The 23,383-nt window shown below is 37.7% G+C and overlaps 1 protein-coding gene across 4 annotated transcripts in view; it reads right to left on the bottom strand.

The window, feature by feature from the left end:
- Positions 1-23,383, bottom strand: part of WDR35 (WD repeat domain 35) — a 77,219-nt gene that overhangs the window by 3,538 nt on the left and 50,298 nt on the right. For 2 of the 4 annotated variants that reach the window (XM_055378765.2, XM_019021376.4), the window contains 9 exons: positions 21,513-21,649; positions 20,991-21,194; positions 19,481-19,627; positions 18,731-18,863; positions 16,673-16,783; positions 15,554-15,718; positions 14,540-14,680; positions 13,669-13,825; positions 11,711-11,810 (listed from right to left, as the gene is read on the bottom strand). In XM_055378765.2, coding sequence (XP_055234740.1) covers positions 11,758-11,810; positions 13,669-13,825; positions 14,540-14,680; positions 15,554-15,718; positions 16,673-16,783; positions 18,731-18,863; positions 19,481-19,627; positions 20,991-21,194; positions 21,513-21,649 — 1,248 coding nt within the window. In that variant the 3' untranslated portion in view covers positions 11,711-11,757. The remainder of the gene's footprint in view (positions 1-11,710; positions 11,811-13,668; positions 13,826-14,539; positions 14,681-15,553; positions 15,719-16,672; positions 16,784-18,730; positions 18,864-19,480; positions 19,628-20,990; positions 21,195-21,512; positions 21,650-23,383) is intronic. The other 2 variants (XM_004028890.5, XM_004028891.5) reach the window with 1 other exon arrangement.

Here is a 23,383-nt window from a genome sequence, read left to right as displayed (position 1 = left end):
CCTGGGGAAAGGGGTGGTTACGGGCGCAGCTCCAACAGACTTAAACGTCCCTACCTGGCAGCTCTGAAGACAGCAGCGGATCAACCAGCACAGTGTTCAAGCTCTCATAAGGGACAGACTGCCTCCTCAAGTGTGTCCCTGACCCCCATGTATCCTGACTAGGAAACACCTCCCAGTGGGTCCCTGACCCCCATGTATCCTGACTAGGAGACACCTCCCAGTAGGGGCCGACAGAGACCACATACAGGACAGCACTGGCTGGCATCTGGCAGGTGCCCCTCTGGGACAAAGCTTCCAAAGGAACAGGCAGCAACCTTTGCTGCTCTGCAGCCTCCACTGGTGATACCCAGGCAAACAGGGTCTGGAGCAGGCCTCCAGCAAACTCCAGCAGACCTGCTGCAGAGGGGCCTGACTGTTAGAAGGAAAACTAACAAACAGAAAGGAATAGTATCAACACCAACAAAAAGGATGTCCACTCAGAGACCCCATCCGAAGGTCACCGACTTCAAAGACCAAAGGTAGACAAATCCATGAAGATGGGGAGAAACCAGTGCAAAAAGGCTGAAAATTCCAAAAACCAAAACACCTCTTCTCCTACAAAGGATCACAACTCCTCACCAGCAAGGGAACAAAACTGGATGGAGAATGAATTTGATTAACTGACAGAAGCAGGCTTCAGAAGGTGGGTAATAACAAACTCCTCCAAGGTAAAGGAGGATGTTCTAACCTAATGCAAGGAAGCTAAGAACCTTGAAAAAAGGTTAGACTAATTGCTAACTAGAATAACCAGTTTAGAGAAGAACATAAATGACCTGATGGAGCTGAAAAACACAGCACAAGAACTTCGTGAAGCATACACAAGTATCAATAGCCAAACTGATCATGCAGAAGAAAGGATATCAGACATTGAAGATCAACTCAATGAAATAAAGCAAGAAAACAAGATTAGAGAAAAAAGAGTGAAAAGAAATGAACAAAGCCTCCAAGAAGTATGGGACTATGTGAAAAGGCCAAATCTACGTTTGATTGGTGTACCTGAAAGTGATGGGGAGAATGGAACCAAGTTGGAAAACACTCTTCAGGATATTATCCAGGAGAATCCCCAACCTAGCAAGGCAGGCCAACATTCAAATTCAGGAAATACACAGAACACCATAAAGATACTCCTCGAGAAAAGCAACACCAAGACACATATTGTCAGATTCACCAAGGTTGAAATGAAGGAAAAAATGTTAAGGGCAACCTGAGAGAAAGGTCGGGCTACCCACAAAGGGAAGCCCATCAGACTAACAGCATATCTCTCGGCAGAAACCCTAAAAGCCAGAAGAGAGTGGGGGCCAATATTCAACATTCTTAAAGAAAAGAATTTTCAACCCAGAATTTCATATCCAGCCAAACTAAGCTTCATAAGCAAAGGAGAAATAAAATCCTTTACAGACAAGGAAATGCTGAGAGATTTTGTCACCATCAGGCCTCTCCTACAAAAGCTCCTGAAGGAAGCACTAAACATGGAAAGGAACAACCAGTACCAGCCACTGCAAAAACATACCAAATTGTAAAGAGCATCGAAGCTATGAAGAAACTGCATCAGCTAACAGACAAAATAACCAGCTAGCATCATAATGGCAGGATCAAATTCACACATAACAATATTAACCTTAAATGTAAACGGGCTAAATGCCCCAATTAAAAGACACAGACTGGCAAATTGGATAAAGAGTCAAGACCTATTGGTGTGCTGTATGCACGAGACCCATCTCACGGGCAAAGACATACATAGGCTCAAAACAAAGGGATGGAGGAATATTTACCAAGGAAATGGAAAGCAATAAGAAGAAAAAAAAAGCAGGGGTTGCAATCCTAGTCTCTGAAAAAACAGACTTTAACTGACAAAGAGCAAAAGAGACAAAGAAGGGCACTACATAATGTTAAAGGGATCAATGCAACAAGAAGAGCTAACCATCCTAAATATATATGGACCCAATACAGGAATACCCAAATTCATAAAGTAAGTTCTTAGAAACCTACAAAGAGACTTAGACTCCCACACAATAATAGTGGGAGACTTCAACACCCCATTGTCAATATTAGACAGATCAACAAGACAGAAAATTAACAAGGATATCCAGGACTTGAACTCAGCTCTGGACCAAGCGAACTTAATAGACATCTATGGAACTCTCCACCCCAAATCAACAGAATATACATTCTTCTCAGCACCACATGGCAGTTATTCTAAAATTGACCACATAATTGGAAGTAAAACACTCCTCAGCAAATGCAAAAGACAGAAATCATAACAAATGGTCTCTCAGACCACAGTGCAATCAAATTAGAACTCAGGATTAAGAAACTCATCAAGGCCGGGCGCAGTGGCTCACGCCTGTAATTCCAGCACTTTCGGAGGCCAAGACGGGTGGATCACAAGGTCAGGAGATTGAGACCATCCTGGCTAACATGGTGAAACCCTGTCTCTACTAAAAATACAAAAAATTTAGCCAGGTGTGGTGGCGGGCGCCTGTAGTCCCAGCTACTTGGGAAGCTGAGGCAGGAGAATGGCGTGAACCCAGGAGGCGGAGCTTGCAGTGAGCCGAGATTGCACCACTGCACTCCAACCTGGGTGACAGAGCGAGGCTCCATCTCAAAAACAAAAAAAAAAAAAAAGAAAAAGAAAAAGAAAAAAAAAGAAACTCATCAACACCACATAACTACCTGGAAACTGAACAACCTTCTCCTGAATGACTACTGGGTAAATAAAGAAATGAAGGCAGAAATAAAGATGTTCTTTGAAACCAATGAGAACAAAGACACAGTGCAGCAGAATTTCTGGAACGCATTTAAAGCAGTGTGTAGAGGAAAATTTATAGCACTAAATGCCCACACGGGAAAGCAGGAAAGATCTAAAATCGACACCCTAACATCACAATTAAAAGAACTAGAGAAGCAAGAGCAAACAAATTCAAAAGCTAGCAGAAGACAAGAAATAACTAAGATCACAGCAGAACTGAAGGAGATAGAGACACAAAAAACCCTTCAAAAAAATAAATGAATCCAGGAACTGGTTTTTTGAATACAACAACAAAATAGACCACTAGACTATGAAAGAAGAAAAGAGAGAAGAATCAAATAGATGCAATAAAAAATGATAAAAGGGATATCACCACCAATCCCACAGAAATACAGACTACCACCAGAGAAGACTATCAACACCTCTATGCAAAAAACTAGAAAATCTAGAAGAAATGGATAAATTCCTGGACACATACACCCTCCCAAGACTAAACCAGGAAGAAGTCGAATCCCTGAACAGATCAATAACAAGTTCTGAAATTGAGCAGCAATTCATAGCCCACCAACCAAAAAAAGTCCAGGACCAGACGGATTCACAGCCAAATTCTACCAGAGGTATAAAGAGGAGCTGGTACTATTCCTTCTGAAACTATTCCAAACAACAGAAAAAGAGGGAATCCTCCCTAACTCATTTTATGAAGCCAGCATCATCCTGATACCAAAATGTGGCAGAGACACAACAAAAAAAAAAATTTCAGGTCAATATCCCTGATGAACATCGATGCGAAAATCCTCAATAAAATACTGGCAAACCAAATCCAGCAGTGCATCAAAAAGCTTATCCACCATGATCAAGTTGGCTTCATCCCTGGGATGCAAGGCTGGTTCAACATATGCAAATCAATAAATATAATCCACCACATAAACAAAACCAGTGACAAAAACCACATGATTATCTCGATAGATGCAGAAAAAGCCTTCAACAAAATGTAACAGCCTTCATACTAAAAACTCTCAACAAACTAGGCACTGATGGAACATATCTCAAAATAACAACAGCCATTTATGATAAACCCACAGCCAATATCATACTGAATGGGCATAACCTGGAAGCATTCCCTTTGAAAACCCGCACAAGACAAGGATGCCCTCTCCCACCACTCCTATTCAACACAGTATTGGAAGTTCTGGCCAAGACAATCAGGCAGGAGAAAGAAATAAAGGATATTCAATTAGGAAAAGAGGAAGTCAAATTGTCCCTGTTTGCAGATGACATGATTGTATATTTAGAAAACTCCATCATCTCAGCCCCAAATCTCCTTAAGCTGATAAGTAACTTCAGCAAAGTCTCAGGATACAAAATCAATGTGCAAAAATCACAAGCATTCCTATACACCAAAAACAGCCAAACAGAGAGCCAAATCATGAGTGAACTCCCATTCACAATGGCTACAAAGAGAATAAAATACCTAGGAATACAACTTACAAGGGATGTGAAGGACCTCTTCAAGGAGAACTACAAACCACCGCTCAAGAAAATAAGAGAGGACACAAACAAATGGAAAAACATTCCATGCTCATGGATAGGAAGAACCAATATCGTCAAAACGGCCATACTGCCCAAAGTAATTTATAGATTCAATGCTATCCCAATCAAGCTACCATTGACTTTCTTTACAGAATTAGAAAAAAACTTTAAATTTCATATGGAACCAAAAAAGAGCCCGCATAGCCAACACCATCCTAAGCAAAAAGAACAAAGCTGGAAGCATCACACTATCTGACTACAAACTATACTACAAGCCTACAGCAACAAAAACGGCACGGTACTGGTACCAAAACAGATATATAGACCAATGGAACAGAACAGAGGCCTCAGAAACAACGCCAAACATCTACAACCATCTGATCTTTGAGAAACCTGACAAAAACAAGAAATGGGGAAAGGATTCCCTATTTAATAAATGATGTTGGGAAAACTGGCTAGCCATATGCAGAAAGCTGAAACTGAATCCCTTCCTTACACCTTATACAAAAATTAACTCAAGATGGATTAAAGACTTAAACGTAAGACTTAAAACCATAAAAACCCTAGAAGAAAACCTAGGCAATACCATTCAGGACATAGGCATGGCCAAAGACTTCATAACTAAAACACCAAAAGCAGTGGCAACAAAAGCCAAAATAGAAAAATGGGATCTGATTAAACTAAAGAGCTTCTGCACAGCAAAAGAAACTACCAACAGAGTGAACTGGCAACCTACAGAAAATTTTTGCAACCTACCCATCTGACAAAGGGCTAATATCCAGAATCTACAAAGAACTTAAACAAATTTACAAGAAAAAAACAAATAACTCCATCAAAAAGTGGGTGAAGGATATGAACAGAAACTTCTCAAAAGAAGACATTTTTGCACCCAACAAACATGAAGAAAAGCTCATCATCACTGGTCATTAGAGAAATGCAAATCAAAACCACAATGAGATACCATCTCACACCAGTTAGAATGGTGATCATTAAAAAGTCAGGAAACAACAGATGCTAGAGAGGACGTGGAGAAATAGGAATGCTTTTACACTGTTGGTGGGAGTGTAAATGAGTTCAACCATTGTGGAAGACAGTGTGGCAATTCCTCAAGGATCTAGAACTAGAAATACCATTTGACCCAGCAATCCCATTACTGGGTATATACCCAAAAGATTATAAATCATGCTACTATAAAGACACATGCACATGTATGCTTACTGCAGCACTGTTCACAATAGCAAAGATTTGGAACCAACCCAAATGCCCATCTATGATAGACTGGATAAAGAAAATGCGGCATATATACACCAGGGAATACTATGCAGCCATAAAAAAGGACGCATTCATGTCCTTTGGAGGGACATGGATGAAGCTGGAAACCATCATTCTCAGCAAACTATCACAAGAACAGAAAACCAAACACCGCAGGTTCTCACTCAGAAGTGGGAGTTGAACAATGAGAACACATGGACACAGGGGCAGGAGATCACACACCGGGGCCTGTGGGGGGTGGGGGGCTGGGGGAGGGATAGCATAAGGAGAAATACCTAATGTAGATGACGGGTTGATGGGTGCAGCAAACCACCATCGTATGTGTATACCTATGTAACAAACCTGCACATTCTGCACATGTACCCCAGAACTTAAAGTATAATTTAAAAAAATGTAAAAATTTAGTTTCATGAATGTTGGGAACAGGCTCCCCAAAATGTGGCCATAAACCAGCCCCAAAACTGGCCATAAACAAAATCTCGGCAGCACTGTGACAGGTTCATGATGGCCATAACACCCACGCTGGAAGGTTGTGGGTTTACTGGAATGAGGGCAAGGAACACCTGGCCCGCCCAGGGCAGAAAACTGCTTAAAGGAGTTCTTAAACCACAACCAGTAGCATGAGCAATCTGTGCCTCAAGGACATGCTCCTGCTGCAGATAACTAGCCAGACCCATCCCTTTATGTCAGCCCATTACTTCATTTCCCATAAGGGATACTTTTAGTTAATCAAATATCTATAGAAACAATGCTAATGACTGGCTTGCTGTTAATAAATATGTGGGTAAATCTCTGTTCAGGGCTCTCAGCTCTGAAGGGTGTGAGACCCCTGATTTCCCACTTCACACCTCTATATTTCTGTGTGTGTGTTTTTAATTCCTTTAGCACCGCTGAGTTAGGGTCTCCCCGACCGAGCTGGTCTCGGCAAGTGGCATCCACCATGGGGGCTCGAATCCAGATCAAAGGGTCGCTGGAGCGACGGTTGGAGAACGTGGAACTAGCTGGAGGACACCTGAGTACTCTTAAAGCAATCCCCGTAGTGAGTAAGAAGGGGAGCTCAGAAGCATCAGGGTAACAATGGGACAAGTGTGGGCTGTGGTTCGTTCCACCTTGGAACTTTTTCACACTGATGATGAGGAGGAAGGAGAGTATAATGAAGTAACAGAAGAGATTACAGAGCAGGTTTATTTGCCAGCTAAAGCTAAAGCGGTAAAGGAGAGAGGTTCATCCCTATCCTTCTGCACCCCCTCATTATTATTTTGAAGAAAATGACCCTCCAGATCTTTCTTTTCCAGAGGACACTGGATGAAAAGTAGTTGCCCCAGTGACTGTTCGAACAGCACCTTGAGTGACTGCTCTTAGTTCTATTCAGGCAGGAATTCAGCAAGCTAGACGAGAGGGTGATTTACAGGCTTGACAGTTCCTTGTTAGAATACACCCCCCAGAACAACGGGGAAATATTACAGCTACATTTGAGCCTTTTCCTTTTAAATTACTCAAAGAATTTAAACAAGCTATAAATCAGTATGGACCAGGTTCTCATTTTATAATGGGACTGTTAAAGAATGTTGCTGTTTCCAGTCAGATGATTCCTACTGACTGGGATGCTGTTACTCAAGCTTGTCTAACTCCTGCTCAGTTCTTACAATTTAAAACTTGGTGGGCAGATGAAGCTTCCATTCAGGCTGCTTGCAACGCCCAGGCCCAGCCTCAAATTAATATAACTACAGGCCAACTTTTGGGGGTTGGTGGCTGGGCTGGTTTAGATGCACAAGTGGTCATGCAGGATGATGCCATAGAACAGCTTAGAGGAGTGTGCATTAGAGCTTGGGAAAAAATCCCTTCATGTGGAGAACAATACGCTTCCTTTAGTGCTATAAAACAGGGACCAAAAGAACCATATGTGGATTTTATAGCTTGGTTACAGGAGTCTCTTAAAAAGGTGATTGCAGGCCGGGTGCAGTGGCTCATGCCTGTAATCCCAGCACTTTGGGAGGCTGAGGGGGGTGGATCACAACGTCAGGAGATCGAGACCATCCTGGCTAACATGGTGAAAGCCCGTCTCTACTAAAAATACAAAAAATTCGCCGGGTGTGGTGGCGGGCGCCTGTAGTCCCAGCTACTCGGGAGGCTGAGGCAGGAGAATGGCATGAACCTGGGAGGCGGAGCTTGCAGTGAGCTGAGATCGCGCCACTGCACTCCAGCCTGGGTGACAGAGCGAGATTTCGTCTCAAAACAAAAAGGTGATTGCAGATTTGGCTGCTCAGGATATAGTGCTGCAGTTATTAGCTTTTGACAGTGCTAATCCTGACTGCCAGGCTGCTCTGCGACCCATCAGAGGGAAAGCACATTTAGTTGATTTTATCAAGGCCTGTGATGTTATCGGAGGTAATCTGCATAAGGCTACTCTGCTAGCACGAGCAATGGCAGGACTAAGAGTGGATAAAGGAAATACTCCATTTCCTGGAGGTTGTTGTAACTGTGGGAAGCATGGTCATACTAAAAAAGAATGTAGAAAAAATCAGCAAGTCAGGCCACCAGATAGCGGAAAAAAGAAAACTGCTGAGCCTGAAATATGTCCAAAATGTGAAAAAGGACAACATTGGGCTAATCAGTATCACTCTAAGTTTAATAAAGATTGGAACCTGATTTCGGGAAATGCAATGAGGGTCCCGTCCTGGGCCCCATTCCAAACCGGCGCATTTCCAGCTCAGGCCATTCCCTCACCCCTGTACAATGTCTGTTCCCCGCCACAGCCAGTAGTGCCACAGTAGATTTATGCTGCACAAAACTGTGAGCCTTCTGCCTGGGGAACCCCCGCAAAGGGTCCCAACAGGAGTCTGTGGACCCTTGCCAGCGGGGACAATAGGATTACTTTTAGGAAAGTCTAGTTTAAGTTTAAAAGGGGTATAAATACATACAGGAGTCATGGATTCAGAATACAATAGGGAAATTCAAATTGTTATATCTACTTCTGTTCCCTAGAAAGCAGAGCCAGGAGAGTGCATAGCATAGATCCTTATTCTGCCATATGTGGGAATGGGGAAAAGTGAAATTAAACCAACACAATATATTTGGAAGCACAAATAAACAAGGCAAAGCAGCTTATTGGGTAAATCAAATTACTGATAAACGTCCTACCTGTGAAGTAACTATTTAGGGAAAAAAATTTAAAGGTTTGGTAGATACAGGAGTGGACATTTCAATCATTTCTCTACAGCACTGGCCGTCTGCGTGGCCAATTCAACCAACTCAACTTAACATAGTTGGAGTTGGTAAAGCCCCTGAAGTATATCAAAGTAGTTATATTTTGCATTGTGAAGGGCCTGATGGACAACCTGGGACTATTCAACCAATTATAACTTCTGTACCTATAAATTAATGGGGGAGAGATTTATTACAACAATGGGGAGCACAAGTTCTAATTCCAGAACAGTTATATAGCCCTCAAAGTCAACATATAATGCATGAAATGGGGTATATCCCTGGTATGGGACTAGAAAAAAATCTGCAAGCTTTGGAAGAACCGCTTCAAGCGGAAAGACAAAGTTCCCGCCAAAGATTAGGATATCATTTTTGATGGTGCTCATTGTTAAGCCTCCAGAACCTATACCTTTAAAATGGTTAACAGATAAGCCAATTTGGATAGAACAATGACCACTAAGTAAAGAGAAACTGTAGGCTTTAGAGAAATTAGTTACTAAACAATCAGAAAATGGGCACATAGCTCCAACATTTTCCCCTTGGAATTCTCCAGTTTTCGTAATTAAGAAAAAATCAGGTAAATGGAGAATTTTAACTGACTTAAGAGCTATCAATTCAGTTATACAACCTATGGGAGCATTACAGCCAGGATTGCCTTCTCCTGCTATAATTCCAAAAAATTGGCCTTTAATAGTCATAGATTTAAAAGACTGTTTCTTTACTATCCCCTTAGCTGAGCAAGACTGTGAACAGTTTGCATTTACAATTCCTGTGGTAAACAACCTGCAGCCTGCTAAGTGTTTTCATTGTTTTACAGATGGGTCTAGTCATGGTAAAGCTTCTTATTCTGGATCAAAAGGTAAAGTTTTCCAGAAGCCCTATACTTCAGTTCAAAAAGCGAAGCTTGTAGCTGTAATTGAGGTAATGACTGCTTTTGATTTGCCTATTAATGTGATATCTGATTCTTCATACGTGATTCATTCTACACAGTTAATTGAAAATGCTCAGTTATGATTTCATACAGATGAACAACTGATGACAAAAACAAAAAAGAGGGAGAGACAGGGATTATGGGACAGCCCATACACAATTGAATCTAGCATTATTAACTTTAAATTTTTTGAGCCTGCCCAAATGCCAGATGTTATCAGCAGCTGAACAGCATCTACAGAAACCAGCTGCAAAGACAGAAGCAGAACAACTAGTTTGGTGGAGAGATCTGATAACAAAAAGTTGGGAAATAGGTAAAATAATAACTTGGGGTAGAGGTTATGCTTGTGGTTCTCCAGGCCAAAATCAACAGCCGATTTGGATACCATCAAGACACCTGAAACCTTATCATGAGCCAGATGCCAAGGAAGAGATTCCGGGAGGATCTCGAGGACCCCCCACCCTGTTGCAGCCATTTCGAGACTGACACTGAGGAGGACCCCAGCTGTCACAAGCAACACCCGTTGAACACAGTCAACTACCTGGGGACAGATCAAGAAGCTGTCACAGATGGCGGAAGAAAACCTGAGGAAATTGGGACAATCAGTCACAATGAGTAATTTAATAGTAGCTATGATAGCGGTTATCACCACTGCTATGAGTATTCCTCCTTCAATAAGGGCTGACACAGGGAACAATTACACTTATTGGGCATATTTATCAATCTTGGCTGGCAATAATGCCTAGATGTAATCACTCTATGATGCAGTTACACATGCTTTCTGATCTCAGTATTTACCATAATAAATCTGCTCCTATAATTGAGGCATACCACCCTCAAAAACCTATTTGTAAACAAAATTGAACCTGGCCAGAAAAAAATGAACGTACTTGTTTAGGAAGATTGCATTGCAGAACAGGCAGAGGTGCTGCACAGTGATTCCTATGGAATCATTATTAATTGGTCCCCTAAGGGGATGTTTAGCTTGAATTGCACTTCTCAGTCTGCGTGCCATGGCCATACTCATGTTCAGATGGTCTCAACAAAATGTTCAGGTGGTAGATATAATAAGAAGTACGGCAAGAGTTCCTATTATCTAGAACCATGGTGGTATAGTGGCACCTCAACCTCAAATGATATGGCCCGCTCTAGGAGCTAAACATTAAGGATTTGTGGAAACTATTAATAGCTTTTAATAAGATCAAAATTTGGGAAAGAATAAAAAAGCGTCTAGAAGGACACTCTACAAACTTGTTTTTGGATATAGCAAAATTAAAAGAACAAATATTCAAAGCATCCCAGGCACACCTGACCTTAATGCCAAGAACTGGAGTGCTTAAAGGAGCTGCAGACAGGTTAGCAGCTAGTAACCCATTAAAATGGATAAAAACACTTGGAAGCCCTGTAATTTCAATGATGATTGTGCTTTTAATCTGTGTTGTTTGTCTTTCTATAGTCTGCAGATGTGGATCCTGACTCCTGCAAGAAGTAGCTCACCATGGCAAAGCTGCCCTTGCCTTTATAGATTTGCAAATCAAAGAAGGGGGACATGTTGGGAACAGGCCCCCCTCAAAATCTGGCCATAAACCGGCCCCAAAACTGGCCATAAACAAAATCTCAGCAGCACTGTGACAAGTTCAGGATGGCCATAACACCCACGCTGGAAGGTTGTGGTTTACTGGAATGAGGGCAAGGAACACCTGGCCCGCCCAGGGCGGAAAACTGCTTAAAGGAGTTCTTAAACCACAAACAATAGCATGAGCGATCTGTGCCTTAAGTACATGCTCCTGCTGCAGATAACTAGCCAGACCCATCCCTTTATTTCAGCCCATCCCTTCGTTTCCCATAAGGGATACTTTTAGTTAATCGAATATCTATAGAAACAATGCTAATGACTGGCTTGCTGTTAATAAATATGTGGGTAAATCTCTGTTCGGGGCTCTCAGCTCTGAAGGTTGTGAGACCCCCGATTTCCCACTTCACACCTCTATATTTCTGTGTGTGTGTCTTTAATTCCTCTAGCGCCGCTTGGTTAGGGTCTCCCCGACTGAGCTGGTCTCGGCACATTAAGGTAGAATTTCAAATCTGTTAAGAAAGAATAAACCTAATATATGGTTTCAGGATAACTTAGATGTTATAATAAACATAATATTTAACAAACTTGAAGGAATTCCTAAGCATGATTCCTAAGAGAAAAATATGAAGTAAAAGACTGACAGATATGACTATATAAAAAAAACTATTAATATCATCAACACAGCTACCACTTATTGAGGGCTCACAATGTCCAGGCAGCATAATAAGTGAGTTTTCTTTTCATGAACTTCTCAATCATTACAATAACTCTATGAGGAAGATACTATTTTTTTTTTTTTGAGACGGAGTCTCGCTCTGTCACCCAGGCTGGAGTGCAGCGGTGCGATCTCGGCTCACTGCAAGCTCCGCCTCCCAGGTTCATGCCATTCTCCTGCTTCAGCCTCCCAAGTAGCTGGGACTACAGGCACCTGCCACCACACCAAGCTAATTTTTTTGTATTTTTAGTAAAGACAGGGTTTCACCGTGTTAGCCAGGATGGTCTCGATCTCCTGACCTTGTGATCCACCCGCCTCAGCCTCCCAAAGTGCTGGGATTACGGGCACGAGCCACTGCACCCAGCTGAGGAAGATACTATTATCCTTTCTTTACACAAAGAGAAACTGAAGCTTAGAAAGATTAAGTAACTATAACTTATAAATGCTAGGGAAAATCAATATATATGAAAGAGGATTATTACATATGGTCTCTAAAGAGCTCTTATAAAAATAATTAAAAATAAAAATCATCCCTATAAAATTCCAGAAATATTCAAATAAAAGAATTTCTCTAAAAGTTTTCTTTTAATATCATGCCATTGGAATACAGATTCATGATGTATTAGGATTAGAGTGTAATGTGCATATGGTGATGATGTGAGCAGCAAATGGATGATGTCACCAATATGACAGAGGAAGGGTGGGGTGTCATGACAGTGTTTGCCATGGCCAAGCTGAAAGACCAGTAATGATTTAGTCATTCATATGCTTTGGCTTACAACATAATTATCATAATTACACTCTCTGGAGTTCATATATCTAAATTCTAGAATATTGTTATTGTTAAGAAGAAATTGAGATCCTGATATTACATGTAAATAATCTTCTATCAATTACAGTACACAAATACCATGGAATATTAGGTAGAATGTTTATATAGATCTCTGTTTAAGAATGAGGAAAGAACTATAATATACTGCTGAGGGAAAAAACCATGCTCCTGCATGTAGAAACATCTAAAAGGAAGTTTACCCAAACCTTAGCAATGATTACCTCTGAGTTATAGGATTATTTTCCAAATTGTTAGATTATTTTATTTTTCTTCACATTTTTTCTGTTTTGGTTGAAATTATTAGCTAAGTATCACTTTTATAAAACACAAGATAAATGCTATAGCAATGTATATGTAAAATATGGAAATATTTTAAAACATGGTTTTCAAAAAGTACATAAAAGTATGCCATGTTATACTCCCGATATTGTAAAGAATAAAATTATCTGAATGTATCTATTAAATATATTTTATGTATTTAAATATATGTATTAAATATATTTAATAGATACATGTATATATATTTTTCTCCAAAAAATATGAACTTGGCTATGAAGTATTTAACTTTGAATGGCTAGCCATATGAATGCTATACACATTCTTTTTGCTTATCTCAAATTTCTGACATTTCTGTGAACTGTGTTTTCTCTGTATTAAAAAAAACTTCAAAAATGGGAATGCATAAGACTCAAACATAGGAAAATAAATCCATAGGAAAAAATGTTATTGAAGGCCACATAAAGGCAAATTGAAGAAGCTGGCCCTTCATACTCAATTTATAATTTTCAGACATACTATACACATTAGGTAACATGCCCACCTGTCTTCAGTGCAGTGTCCACATATCCCTCATAGAGCTGCCTCTGTGCAAGTATAAAGAAGTGGTAAGCCTCTGCCCCTCTCCATGCATTATCTGTGAAACGATCTGTTGTAGACAGAACTTCTTCTTCCAGCAAACCAGCCAAGGCAGAAGTGGCCTACGAGTAAAGTCAGCCCACACTTTCCATCAGCACAAACGCACACAGTGTCAACTCCCAAATAACAACAGTCATTAAAGTATCTAAATGAGCAGATTTTATCATTACAAAACTATGATCACAGACTTTTTTTTTTTAAGAGATGAGGTGTTACTCTGTCGCGCAAGCTGGAATGCAGCTGCATGGTCATAGCTTACTGCAGTCTCAAACTCACGGACTCAAGTGATCCTCCCACCTAAGCCTCCCTAGTCACTGAGATCACTGGTGTGAGCACTGCACCCAAAACAGATTTAATTTTTTATTATAATTCATAGTTTGTTAAACTGGTATGAATAAATTTTAAAATATAACTAATTAGATTCTAAGTTAATCAGACATTCATTTACGCATTAAAACAATATATCTAGGAAAGTTTTAAAACTCACTGATTAGAAAGGAGGATTTCCCAGGTAAGTAAGATTTTTTAACAAATAAGACATTAAAGCAAAGACTACAGATTAGTATTACAGAAAAACAATTTCAATATTTCTAGGCAGAAATTTCTGAATTTGAATACTAATTCTAAATCAGTCATTCTTTTTCTTCATATCATTTAAGGAAACAAATGCAGACATGCAAATTAAATGACCTATCCAGAAGAGAAGTTTGATAGTTTCTTTTTTTTTTTTCTTAAACACTTCCAATGATGTAATGTTATTTAACATGCTACTTTACCTCTGAACTTTTTCCTTTAACTTTTCCTCGCTGGGCATTCTTCATCTGTTCATGGTATTGCTCTATAAGTAAGGCTGACAGTACATAGAGCTTCTTGACACGTAAAGGTTTACTTCCTTTCTTTGCCTCTTCATCTGCAATCTTAAACATTTTTAAAAATTGAGGGAAGTTACTTCTTATCTATATTTGTACAAATATAATCATTTCCAAAACTAACAAATTTGATTCCCTAAAAAAGGAGGAAAATCAGTAAGATGGAATATAAATATCACCTATTTAAGATAAATATTTTAAAACCTATCTTCTTTTCATTAGTACCTATTCGTATTTAGTTCTTTCCTTAGTATTTAGCCCTAGGAGTTGGAACTCAGATCACTCTTAGAAAATGAGAGGTGCTGTTAGATAACTAAATCAGAATAAAGAAAGTGTTGATGAAATGCTGGTATTTTCCATAATACAGAGATTTTTAAAATAATGTTCCAAGTACACAAAGATATGATAGTGTTAACACGGTGCATCCTTCAGAAGCTGAAACTTATTTAAATGATTTTAAGAGATATTTTTCCTTTTTCATTAAATCAAATGGGAATAGAATAGAAGGTAAAATGTGTATACATTAATACTGTACTAATTATCTTCCCTCCAAATAAATATTATGTAAAGCTTAATATTTAAAACTTGTACATTTAAAAGAACTCAAAACTCTATTATCAACAAAATTTAATTCCCTGTTGTAGAAATTTGTACTTTGTAGTCTCAGTAATTTCTTTAACTCTTTGTTAACTCCAGTATTCAACATACAATTGTTTAGGTATTAGTAAGTTGCTAATATTAATAAACATCTTTGTTGGTAAAAGGCAATAATACTAAAATAATGTATACAGAAGCAACAAAACCAGAGTGGTTTTGCTGTAATAAATATTTGTTTCCAAAGAAAATGGAGAATGTGCTCTTTCATATATTAAAATATTGTGACTGGAACAAATCAAGTATTCACCAAGATTTTTACATTACCTTAAACATCAGTTTAGCAGCATCAAAAAAGTAATTGGCTTTCCGATAGAGTTCTATGGCATCAAGAGTTTTATTCTTTTCCAGTAAATGAGATGCATACCTAGCTAACAGAGATCCAATTTCTTTCATACTATGATTTTTAGCCAATTCAACAGCTTTGTTCCACTAGGAGAAAAATTACACCATTCAGTCACCCAAGTATTTACAGTCACATATATCATAAAATTCACACAAGAAAGCTTAAATTTATAGTAAAAACACTATTTCAAAATTAAAAACTGGTATGTTTTAAAAATAGCATTTAAAATCACAGCAACATAAGTTCTATAAGCATAAGTCAAAATGATTAAATGATCTCTAAGACTCTGATTTGCTTCAGAAATACATGTGAAAATGAAAGTTTCAAAGTTTATAATCATATTAATCTTGTAATTCTAATCTTACAAAACTTCAAGCAAGAAAAAGATACACTTGTTTATATGTTATAGTAAAACGAAATATGCAATTTCAGTTGTGAAAATGTCCTATCAGATTTGACATTTAAGAATTATTTTTATAAAGCAAAATGGGTTTTAAAAAATAAGAAAAATATTAAAAGAATACATTAATAGTCAATAGTTTCTATAATAACTCTGTACTTTTAGTTTAATTTCAGCTCTTAAAAATATCAAATGTATGTTTTCTATAAAGGAAAAGGAAAACAGATTTGCCAAAATAAATATTGATAAAGTAACTCAATTCCTTCCTCAGGCAATGACCAACCATTAACTGGTCCTTCTTTGGAAACAAAACCCAACCCTAATAAAATGCAGAAAATTATGAAATTACTTCCAGACAAAAACTTGCCAGACTAAAAGCACAGGGTTTGTTCATGCTCCCATACTGAGCTGGTTATAAGTGGGTCACCCCTCATGGTAGCACTTTAAGAGGTAAGTGCAACTTTCTTCATCCTCAATTAAGAGAATACCCGCCTGGCTCCTTTCATAAAATTCATGTCAGGCTCTCCAACCCTTACATTGGCAATAATCTTTAAAAGATCACTAGGGTGACTTTAATTTTGCTTTGACTTAAAAATTCCTAAGACAATAAGCTGCACAGACAGAAAGTTTCAGTTCCTACTTGGTTGAGATGTACGCAGGTATCTACCGCTGCCTTTGGTTGACTACATTTCAAAAATGCAGTCACTGCTTGTTCACACATTCCAACTCTGACAAACATTTGTGCTATTTCCTGTACAAACAAAACAATACTATCAGATTTCACAGACCAAGGAAATTACTTATATTTTAATTTAACAAAACTCCGTAGGGACGTACGAGTATTAAATTTACTGGTGGTTACAGATTTTTCTTGTAAACAGACGCAAGGGCAGAGGGTACAAATGAGAATGGATGCTAAGGCATCACTTCTATAAATCCAGAGCTTCACTGGCTCAGGCTGTGGATCTGATTTTTAACGAGGCCCTGAAGACACTGCACTCCTTTCTTATCTCAGTTCAGTAGCTAGTATACAGAAATGTCAAGCTCCAAAACAAATCCCCCACCAGTGGGTGAAAAAAGCCTTTATGTCAACTGGTGGTATACTCAGTGCTAATTACTAACTAGAGACTTAAGGGAAATCTCACATTCACAGAGCTCTCAAATACCTCTATAAAGAAATGTCCTAGAGAAGTCTGCCATTAATCAGTTCAGGAAGCTAGACCCAAAACAGAGCTCCCTTGGAAAGTGGTGGCAGCGAGGAAGAACCACCACCACCACCACCACCACCACCACCACCACAACAACAAAAAATCCTACTTGTTCAGCTGCACTGGCCATTTTCAGAACATCATTTTTTTTTCTTTCAGAATATCTAATTAGCCAGAGGTTTTCCCTCCCCAACCCTTCTACAATATTTTTGGAAGTATGAAAGTATTTTTATATCCAACTTTTAAAACAATGCTTATATTTTTCTGATTATAAGGGAATACATTCTATCTGTAAAAAAAATTACAAAACATGAAAAAGTGAAATTACTCATAATCTTATCATTCATAAGAAACCTCTCTCAATACTCTGGTGTAATTTCTTAACATGTTTGTCCTTTCAATATATATGTATATGTTTGTGTTGTACACAATCACACAATACATAATTTTGTATCCTGTATTTCCTACTTAAATGTTATGTACACCTTCCCATATTATTAAAAATTCCTCTATAACTCTATTTAAAATTTATAATACCAAAATTTTTACTATTTTAGTTATTTAATTATCATTATAGTTATAATTACTTAGCATTTACTCAGTAATATTACTATTCTGGATACCCTACAGCAAAATGTTTGTCGGCATCATCAGACACATCTAACAGACAACACTAACGGAGGATACACTCTTCCCTATACCCAGGGTTCTAAGTAATTTCAGTTTCTTTCCTACTCAAGAAAACCCATAGGATTGAAAATAAGGGTGAGTGAAAATACCATTATTACAGAGATAGCCGCTCAAATTCACAATAGGGAAAACTGAATTACTGTAATTCTATACTTATCTATTAACTAATAGGCAAAATTTTTGAAGCAGAACTCACAACTGATATACATCCAGACTCTGCAGTTGAGAGCTGCTAGCTCTACAAGTATTGTACGGCTCAGTGATTCACATATTAAACACATAAAATACAAACTTATTTACAGTATTCAACAATTAATTAAGAGGCTCTAAAAGAACATTCGAAAGCAAGAGAACTCTTTCGATTTCTCTTTTAATTTGAAATACTTTATTGTTAATATAACATAATAAAAGTTGAGCTATCTTTTTAAATTTAAGTTATAGCAAATTTCAAACAATTTCAGATTATTTTGAAGCAAATCCCTAGGAACATATCATTTCATCTGTAAATATTTCATGTATTCAGCTAACATTTAAAAAGTAACTTTATAAATCTTAACAGACTACACAAGACTGTGATCATATTAAAGTAGTAGGAATGTGACTGACTTTTCCCCCTCCATTTTCAAGCATTCTATATTACTTATATATTACTTTATAATTAAAAGCATCATTCCATGTCTAAGAAACTGTAACATTATAGATTTTTAATTTTCTTTATTGTGGGAGATATTTCCTGACTATAACATAAAATTTTATAAAGTAACCTAACAATTCCAAAAACTAAAATTTGCAATACCTACTGGAAGTAACTTGTGGTTTTCTGGAAGTGAAATGGCAAGGTTCTCTAACCCCTCATAATCCTCTAACATATAGTAACATTCAGCTAAGCGTTCCTGGTTCCGTCCTTGTACATAATATTGTACAGCATTCAACCTACAGAAAGAAAAAAGGAAAAAGTTTTAAAACTAATGTGAATCTCCTGATAAATAAGCACTTTCAACTAAAATGTTCCTTAATCATAATTCCCAGTACTAGTATTACTGTTCATTATCTTCAGCTCCAGAATAACTTTCAAACATATAAATGGGGAAAAAATCTAAAGCATATTCTAGTTGTAACATTCCTTGACTATTCTTAAGAAATACCACCGCTTTACTCCCAAACACTGACATAAATAAGCATACTAATCAAAATGAAAAGAATAAAAGCCAATGATTTCTGAAAATAATATATAATAAAGCAAATAAAAACACTTATTAAACTTTGTTCAAAAATAAATCATAAAACACCTTAGAATTATATACTGTAGGCTGAAACAGAAAGCTGCATGGAGCTAAGTACAAGTTTTGTGTTTATACACTACAAATTTTTATAGTGCTCATCTCACAACTTCACAGGATCTCTGGCTTTCCAAGATGAATCTAGAGCTATCTGAATTTTAGAATTCAAGAAAATGATCTTCATTTCCCCAGGATTACTTCCTACAGAAGTACTCAGGCAGCTACTAAGTGTTGCATGAATGCTTGAGGAGCTCCAGGTAAGTTACATACCACTTTTGTCGATCAGCAAAGTAGTCTCCAATGGCATTGTTGGCTTGTTCCAGGAGACTGTCATCTGCATCACCAGATCCAGTTTTCAGGAGCTGGAGTACTCTAAACCAATCCCCCAATTTCAGCCGGAGGCCAATAGCAAGATCCCTACAAACAAAGGCATGCATTCATTCATCTATTTGACAAATATTTACCAAGAGCCTGCTGTGTGTTCTAGGTGCTGAGACTACACAGCAGTGGACAATGTGACTCTCCAAACACTTTAGAAACTTAGCCTGACTAGCTAAGAGGAAATGAGGAGCACCTGGAGGTTATGGTTTGAATGTGTGTCCCCTCCAAAATTCATGTTAAAACTTAATCTCCATTGTGGTAGTATTAAGAGGTGGGGTTTCTGGGAAGTCATTATGTCTGCCCTTATGAATTGATTAATGCCCTTATAAAAGACTCTTCAGAGAATTTGCCCCTTTTGCCCTTTTCACTTTCCACCATGTAAAGGCATAACATTCAAAACACCATCTTGAAAGTGAGACAGGGCCCTCAACAGACACTAAACCTGTTGACGCCTTGATCTTAGACTTCCTAGTCTCCAGAACTGTGAGAAAAATATTTCTGTTCTTTATAAATTATCCAGTCTCAGGTATCTTGTTATAGCACCCCAAATGGTCTAAGATACCAGAATAGGGAAAAGAATGTTGTGCCTTTACTTTCCTGGACTTTCAATTTATTTAGCAAAATAATGATTTAAATAACAATCATTTCTTTTCAGCAATTTCTTAGATGTGATCAGGTTTATTTCAAAACAAAACACAGTGTTAACACATGTGGTTTTATATGACTTTTCAGAGCCTAAGTCATATTAGAGATCTCCTGGGAGTATAAATAACATTAATGAAGATGAGATACAATCTTAACAGCTGAAATGAAGTTCAGACAGACTCTCCGCCTTGTGGTTCAGTGGCTAAGATTCTCTGCTTTCATAGCAGCTGCCTGGGTTTGATTCCTGGCCAGGGAGACAGGCCTTACAGTTCTTTAATTCAAAAGAAGAAATATTTATGAAGTTCATACATTATTTTATATAAATCAAAAACGAAATATAAAGAACTAATCTCGATCCCTAACGACTTCTGATTTTTATTTTATGCCTCTTGACAACAGAAAATTAAATAATGGCCTAAACAAACAAACAAAGAAAGAACTGGAATAATGAGCTATGTCTTAAATATAAAAGATCCCAGTCTCTGTTGTTCTATCATTTTTTCCCATCAAATGAAAAAAAAACCTCCCAGAGTCAGCCATTATTAGATGTAAAAACAGAGAAGAAAACTGCCTCCAGACTATGAAACACAAATGAATGAGAGGCATGTAGAATATCTAGGTTGTAATCCAAACTTAAAATTAATTTCTAAAAGAAACCGTATGATACACCTAATGTATTTATAGTTTCCATTTGTAAAAAATACAATGATGAACTGATAGAGTACTCAGGGATGCCTGCGCCTTCATAACTTACCTTCTGTCCATCTCGAGATACGTTCTTTCAGCCTCTTCAAACCTGCCGAAGTAGCCAACAACTTCAGCCTGTTTCATTGACTCACTCAGTAGTTTGCCCAAGCGCTTCACAAACTTAATGCCTTGGTAATCTTTGCAGCGCACAAATGCTTGCTCTGCAGTGTATAGATCCAGTTTCTGAAGAGCTGCTTCAGCCAGTAGGCGCCTTTATTTTAAAAGAAACAAAAACATAAGTGCATATTGCAAATTACTGACAAACTAGTCCTGAATCACAATTCAATTATCATTTATGTCTATTATTTCTAGAGAAACATGGTGGAAAGTAACACATGCAAACATTTTTCAAATAATATTCTGCTTATTTTGAGGACTTCCAAATCTAAATGAATTTCTACATTTTAAAAAGAAGAGCAAGAATGGAAGTCTGCTCCCATCAGGAGGATAGTAGGGGAGCAGAGGGACAAAACTGAGACTTTAAAAACCTACACCTGACATCCTGGGAGAGTTTGCTTTTTTTAAATACCAAAGTCGGGGGTGTGGATTGTCCTCTATGAACTGAGATGCATCTTTAATTCCAACCTTCTCAATCAGTGCTCGGCTATCTCGCAGAGACCGAATCTCAAAGTTAATTAGGTAATCCTTGTTTGGATGTTCTGGATCCTAAAATTGAAGATGAAAACAAAAAAATTCAAATACTTGCCGTTAGAGTATGTGTTTCTTTTTTATATTAAAAACCAGAACAAAACAAAACAAGAAAAAAAACGGCATCATATTGTGAGCAAAATAAGGAAGAGAAATCTTCACATTTGGGTCTTTTATCTGGAAAACACCCAAAACCCACAAGTAAGTACCTCTGAGGCAATCAGGCAGCCTATGAGGAAAAGGGGACAGAGGAAAATGGCAGAAGGGGTCCCTCACAGTTATGCATCCCTGTTTCCCTCTGCTCAGATTGGTTTTTCACCTTAAATGAGATAACATGTCTCAAAGATTCAGCACAATGCCTAGCTGTACTATTTACAGTATTCAATATTCATCATCTCAGAACTGACCTAATGCTCTCCTGCTTCAGAATTTTGAACAGGTGTACCATCCTGACTGAATCACAGCACCCCTAACTCTTTTCTGGCAACTGAATTACTTATCCATCTCCTCAACTCCTCTACCTGAGGCCAAGAACTGTGCCTTATTGGCTGTTAATTAATAGTTGCTGAATTAATGAATAGATGAACTTTAGGTAAATCATTTTACCACTGAGAGCCTTCTTTATCTAAAAAACTTCACAAAATTCAATATAATCATCAATTACAGCAACAACACCACAGGCATTTTCACACATTCTAGAGCTTAAGGCAATCGGAAATTATGAGCCTTTCTTGAAAAACACTACTAACAATGAAATCCAGCCAACTAAAAGATTAATCAAAATTAAGAACTTATGTACGGAGAAAATGTAGTAAAAAGCCTGGCTAATAGCTTTGAATTCATTTAACTATCAAGACTAAACAACTGGAAATTAGGATTACAAGACGAAATTTAAATGTTCTAAATCTTGACAATGTAAAAATAATATATCTACAAAAGGAAAAAAAGAAAATGTAAGAATGTTATCTTTTAGAGTAGAAAGACAATACTATTAAAAATTAAAAGATAATTTAAACTAATAACTACCTGGTTTTTCATAATTTTTCTTCTCAACCCAGGAAAATGGTATTGTTTGCAGTGGAAAAATATTATCTAAAAGTCTAGAATTCCTTTATACTCACTTTCAGGTTATCTAATTAAATTAACACTAAAAAAGTAGATTGTACAATGATGTCATTTTTATAAAATTACTCCTGTTCATCCATCTAAATCTATCAAATCCATATTTCCATATATAACTTGCAGCTGTAAGGAATGATGTTCTGATGTTTAACGGTAGTGACTAAAATATCTGAGTTGTGGGATTTAGGGTTTTTTTTTAACTTGTTTCAGTACTTTTCTGTTTTGCTTGAATTCTATATAATTCTGCCATTTGTTTAAAAGCAGTAAAGTATTCATTTTTAAAAATCAATTTAACCAACACTTTCTGAAAACCAACTCTGTATCAGATCCTTGCTAAATGTTAGGGATTCAAGAAGCTCACTCTTTATCAAACCATTAAATATATAAAAGCAGACAAAATATTTCAGTCACCTTAGTTTGATTCTACCCACTTATGACTGTCTTTTTAAAGGGCACTGGAAGAACCACATATTCAAAATAAAAAAAAAAGAAAGAAAGAAATAATGTCTTCTTTCCCTAAATCTCTTGGGAAAGAAGACAAGCAGAAAGACATCTTCTGGCTGGGCATGGTGGCTCACGCCTGTAATCCTAACATTTTGGGAGGGCAAACTGAGAGTTTCACTTGAGCCC

The sequence above is a fragment of the Gorilla gorilla genome, chromosome 12, assembly GCF_029281585.2.
Source record: "Gorilla gorilla gorilla isolate KB3781 chromosome 12, NHGRI_mGorGor1-v2.1_pri, whole genome shotgun sequence".
Lineage (NCBI taxonomy): Eukaryota > Metazoa > Chordata > Mammalia > Primates > Hominidae > Gorilla > Gorilla gorilla.
Note: the sequence above shows the minus strand (reverse complement) of the source record. Positions and strands in the feature narration are given on the sequence as shown.